Raw genomic sequence first — 6,081 nt, forward strand, 5'->3', positions numbered from 1 at the left:
ATTGGAGTGGAAAGGTTCCTCTATTAGTAAATCTAGTCGAGTTATCTCTTTTTTGAAGGCTCGACATATGGTCAAGAAGGGTTGTTTGGCTTATCTAGCCTATGTTCGGGACACCGTCGTAGAGTCTCTGACGATTGATTCAGTACAAGTAGTTCGTGAGTTTGCCGATGTGTTTCCTTCTGACCTTCCAGGCATGCCACCAGATCGTGATATTGATTTTTGTATTGATTTGGCTCCAAGTACCCAACCTATATCTATCCCACTGTACCGTACGACTCCGAAAGAGTTGAAGGAGTTGAAGGAGCATCTTGAGGAGTTGTTAGCAAAGGGGTTTGTGAGACCAAGTGTATCACCTTAGGGTGCACCAGTATTATTTGTGAAGAAGAAAGATGGGACTATGCGGATGTGCATTGATTACTTCCAGTTGAACAAGGTTACCATCAAGAACAAGTACCCACTACCGCGTATTGATGATTTGTTTAACCAGTTGCAGGGTGCTAGGGTGTTCTCTAAGATTGACTTGAGCTTAGGGTACCATCAGCTAAAGATTCGGGACTCAGATGTTCCGAAGACTGCTTCCCGTACTAGATATGGCCATTATGAGTTTCTGGTGATGTTCTTCAGCTTGACTAATGCCCCAGTAACATTTATGGATTTGATGAATAGAGTGTTCAGGCCTTGTATTGATTCATTTGTCATTGTCTTCACTGATGACATTTTGATCTACTCACGTAGCCTAGGGGAGCACGAGTAGCATTTGAGAGTGGTGCTTCAGACAATGCGAGAATATAAGTTGTATGCTAAGCTCTCCAAGTGTGAGTTTTGGCTAGAGTCTGTGGCATTCTTGGGGCATGTCGTATTAGGCGAACGTATTAAGGTGGTTCCCAAGAAGATTGAGGTAGTTCAGAGTTGGCCTCGTCCCACTTTGGTGACTAAGATCAGGAGTTTCCTAGGGTTAGCAGGTTATTATCGCCGGTTTGTGCAGGGTTTTTCATCAATTGAAGCACCTCTGACTAGATTGACTCAAAAGGGTGCTATGTTCCGTTGGTCTGATGATTATGAGGTGAGATTTTAGAAGCTCAAGATAGCTCTGACTACAACATCGGTTCTAGTGTTGCCTTTTGGCTCAGGGATGTATACGGTGTATTGCGACGCTTCACGCGTTGGCTTGGGTTGTGTATTGATGCAAGGGGGGCGAGTTATTGCATATGCTTCGCGTCAGGTGAAGATTCATGAGAAGAATTACCCTGTGCACGATCTAGAGTTATCTGCGATTGTTCATGCTCTTAAAACCTGGAGACATTATCTTTATGGTGTGTTATGTGAGGTTTACATCGATCATCACAGCTTACAACAATTTTTTAGGCAAAATGGATCTCAATATGAGGCAGCGTAGATGGCTCGAGAAACTGAAGGATTATGATATTACTATTTTCTAACATCCGAGCAAGGCGGATGTAGTCGCGGATGCCTTGAGTAGAAAGGCAGAGAGCATGGGTAGCTTGGCATTCATTTCACCATAGGAGAGGCCACTAGCCTTGGAAATTCAGTCCTTTGCTAACAGACTTGTGAGGTTGGATATTTCAGAGCCCGGCCGGGTTCTCGCATATGTTGTTGCTCAGTCTTCACTATTGGAGCAGATCAAGGCTCGATAGTTTGATGATCTGCACTTGGCAGTTCTTAGAGATACGGTACTATAGGGTGGTGCCAAGGAGGTTTCCATCAGCGAGGATGGTGTTCTACGACTCCAAGGTCGTCTATGTGTTCCTAATGTCGATGGCTTGAGAGGAAAGATTCTAGATGAGGCACACAGTTCTTGGTATTCCATTCATCCAGGTGCTAAGAAGATGTATCATGACCTGAGACAACATTATTAGTAGCGACAGGAAGAGAGACATAGTTGTGTATGTAGCTAGGTGCCTAAATTGCCAATAGGTTAAGTATGAGCACCAGAGGCCAGATGGCCTACTCCAACAGATGACTATACCAGAGTGGAAATGGGAACACATTACCATGGACTTCATAGTTAGGTTGCCGCGGACCTTGCAGAAGTTTGATGCAGTTTGGGTCATTGTCGACAGATTGACCAAGTCGGCACACTTCATTCCGAATGTGACTACTTATACTTCAGAGAGGTTGGCCTAGATTTATATTCAGAAGATAGTTTGGTTGCACGGGGTTCCTGTTTCTATCATATCAAATAGAGGCCCTCAGTTCACTTTGAATTTCTGGAGAGCCGCACAAAGTGAGTTGGGGACCTGTGTAGAGCTCAGCACTGTGTTTCACCCATAGACCAATGGGTAGTCAGATCAGACGATTCAGATCTTGGAAAACATGCTCAGAGCGAGTGTGGTTGACTTTGGGGAATAGTGGGATCAGGTCTTTCCTTTGGCCGAGTTTGCTTACAACAACAGTTATTAGTCCAGCATCGAGATGGCTTTATTTGAGGCTTTATATGGTCGGCGATGTCGTTCTCCCATCGGGTGGTTTGAGCTCGGCGAGGCTAAGTTATATGGTAATGATTAGGTAAATGATGCCTTGGAAAAGGTAAAGTTGATTCAGGAATGACTACGCACAACACAATCCAGATAGAAGAGTTACGTAGATCAGAAGGCACGTGGTGTGACATTTATGGTAGGCGAGAATGTTCTCTTGAAAGTATCGCCGATGAAGGGGATTATGGGATTTGGAAAGAAGGGCAAGTTGAGCCCAAGGTTTATAGGCCCATTTGAGGTGTTGAGGAGAGTCGGTGAGGTTGCTTATGAGTTTACTTTACCACCCAGCCTATCAGGGGTTCATTCGATTTTTCACGTGTCTATGCTCCGGAGGTATCATGCCGACTTGTCACATGTGTTAGACTTCATCACTATTCAGCTAGATGAGAGCTTGAGTTATGAGGAGGATCTAGTTACCAGTGTTGCTAGACAGGATCGCCAGTTGAGATCCAAGAGGATTTCCACTGTAAAGGTCCAATAGAGGGGCCAACCAGTTCAAGAGGCGACTTGGGAGTCCGAGGAGGACATACGGAGCAGATATCCACACTTATTCAGCACTTCAGGTATGAATCTAAACCCGTTTGAGGACGAACGTTTGTTTAAGAGGTAGAAAATGTAACGACCCTACCAGTCATTTTGCTTTCTAGAATCCCGTTCCCGTAAATAAGACTTCCTGTACTTGCTTTTACTGATTTATGATTTGCAAGGATGGTTAGTTCGGGATTTGGAAGAGTTCGGGTTGAAATCGGAACACTTGGTTCCTTAAGGTTAGCTTAAAAGGCCAAGTTTGACTTTGGTTAACATTTTTAGTTTAAATCAGGATTTGACGGTTCCAATAGGTTTGTATGATGATTTTGGACTCGGGTGTATATTCGGATCAGATTTTGTATGACTCGTGAGCGTTTTGGCGCCTAATAGTGAAAGTTTGTTCTTGAAGGTTTTAGAAGTTCTTTAAATTTGGTTTGGAGTGGGTTTTGGTGATATCAAGGTCAAAACAGAATTTTGAGACTAGGAATAGTTCCATAATATCATTTAAGACTTGCACGCAAAATTTAGTGTCATTCCGAGTAGTCTAAGTACGTTTCGGCGCATTGGAAGTAAGTTGAAGAACTTGAAATTCTTAAGTTTGATTCAATTTATTTTGTGGTGCGATTCTTAGTTTTAATGTTGTTTCGGGCGTTCCGAGAGTTCGAGCGAGTCCGTTTTATGGTTCCAAACTTGTTGGTATGATTAGACGAGGCCCTGGGTCCCCGAGTGTCAATCGGACGAGGCTCAGACCAAGTTGGAAACTTGGAGCGAGAGCTGAAGCTCCCCAGATCTGTCATAATCGCACTTGTGCTTGGCCAGCAGCAGGTGCGAGCTCGCAGGTGCGGCCAAGGAAGGCATCCCAGTTTCCGCAGGTGCGGCCCGTCCTCCGCAAAAGCGGAAACCCTTCCCCAGATGCGACGCCAGCCAACCCAGGGGAGTTCCGCAGAAGCGAACTTTCGTCCATAGAAGCGAGGGCACAGATACGGCCCTACGATCGTAGGTGCGGGAATCGCTGGAGGCAGTGGACTTTATTTAATACGTGACTTAGGAATTTTGAGCTCATTTATTTCATTTTGGGGTGATTCTTGGAGCTCTTAGAGAGGGGATTTCACCTAACACTTTGAGGTAAGTAATTCCTACACAATGTGAGTTAAATACATAGTTTATGGGTAGATTATAACATGAAAATTAGTAACAATCATGTGTTTAGGTGAAAAGCTAGGTTTTGATAAAAATAAGATTTTACCACGAAAAAGATTATGAAACCTAGAGAAAATCATATATTTATGTTCCTAAAGTTATGGATAACGACTTTCTTGAATTATTTTTGAATTCGGGCACGTGGGCCCGATTGTGAATTTTAGAAACCTTACATTTAGGGTTGGGCAATCACTTAAATAGTTAAAAAATAGACTTTTGAACACATATTGATTAGTTTTTACACTATTTGAATAGTTTTGGATTGTTCGGCTCCGAATTGAGGGTTTGAGCGCATTCTTGAATTTGGAAGTAGGCTTTGACACGAGGTAAGTCTCTATTCTAACCTTGTAAGGGGGAGAGGGTCTACGTACGCACGAAGTGACGAGAGTCCATACGTAGCTACTATTTCTATTATGTCTAGGTAGGTTTAAGTTTATACCATGCTTTGTGGATACCGTTATTTGACTATATTTGTTAATTGTAACAAATGGAAGTAAGTTGAGAATTTCCAAGTATTTAAAAGCTTCAAGTTGAATTGTTTTTATTTTGAAAAGAACCAAGAAAGGATTATAATTTATTGGTAAATTTATATTTGACCGCATCGTATGTATGATTCGCAAGCGGGGTAATTAGATGCATCTATGGTTCGGGCTGTTTGACCCTTGGCAGTGAATAATTTATATTTATGTTTGATCGGACTGAACGTCCTCGGTGGAATTTGTGTGTGATAACAGAACTGGAAGTACTTTTTATAATTTGTATAAATCTATTGTTTGAGAGATCATTTGTTTAAAATGAAGGAAGTGTTTTGGGTTCTTAAATATGTTGAAAGAATTGTTCAGTTATTTCTTTTTTCGAGTTTTATTGTTATCTCTATATATCAAGCTTAATCAGAGTTTCATATTATTATATTGCTAACCCTTAGTAAGTGACGGAGTGGACTCCTCGTCACTTCTTCTTCGAGGTTAGACTAGATACTTACTGGGTACATATTTTTATGTACTCACGCTACACTTCTGTACTTAATTGTATAGGCAGGTGCATCTGGTCATCAGTACGGCGCACAACTTTGATCCCAATTTTGAGACTTCACGGTGAGCTGCCTTCTGAGCCGTTCTGCAACAGTTGGAGTCTTCTTTATGTTATATTTTTCTATCTATTTCCCTTCAGGCAGTAGACTAGTATTGCTTTGTATATTCTATTAGATGCCCACATACTTGTGATACTAGTTCTTGCCACACACACTAGAAGACTTATGATTTTGGATTTGTTTATATGATTCCGATTTGCACTCATTTGCTTCTGTTTAATTGTGTTCCATTTGCAAATTTCTAAATTTTTTTAATAAATGAGAAAGTAATATTCACTAAGTAATTTATTTAAACGAGAAACCAATAGTTTGATTAGTGTTGACTTGCCTAACAACGGTGTTGGGCGCCATTTCGACCTGCAATGGAAACTGAGTCGTGATAGTTTTCCTCTGAATGTCTTGATGGCACCTAGTATCTACGACTAGGTAAGCCTAATAAATAATAATAACTGAACATATATAAATTAACAAGTCACTTAAAACAACTGAATAATGGATAAAAAACTCACAAAAATAAAATCTCACAATACACACCCCAAAACCAGTGGAACTGAGTCATAAGCTCTACAAAGTATAACAAGGGTAACTACGATAAGGGAAGTTTACTCCGAGGCCTAGGGACGTCGTACCTTAAAGTCTCCGATAAAACAACTATCAAGAATCTTTAACTACCGGCACGAGCAGACGTACCTGGATCTGCACAAAAATATGCAGAAACGTGGTATGAATATACCACAACGGTACCCAGTAAGTGTTGAGCCTAACCTC

General features: G+C 41.6%; 1 protein-coding gene across 1 annotated transcript; it reads left to right on the forward strand.

Annotated features, from left to right (window-relative positions):
- The first annotated feature begins 778 nt into the window (after positions 1-778).
- Positions 779-2,145, forward strand: LOC138888069 (uncharacterized mitochondrial protein AtMg00860-like). The gene is made up of 2 exons (XM_070169870.1): positions 779-1,063; positions 1,936-2,145. The coding sequence occupies exons 1-2, from the start codon at positions 779-781 to the stop codon at positions 2,143-2,145; spliced, it is 495 nt and encodes a 164-aa protein (XP_070025971.1).
- Positions 2,146-6,081: the final 3,936 nt, after the last annotated feature.

This window comes from Nicotiana sylvestris, chromosome 3, assembly GCF_000393655.2.
Source record: "Nicotiana sylvestris chromosome 3, ASM39365v2, whole genome shotgun sequence".
Lineage (NCBI taxonomy): Eukaryota > Viridiplantae > Streptophyta > Magnoliopsida > Solanales > Solanaceae > Nicotiana > Nicotiana sylvestris.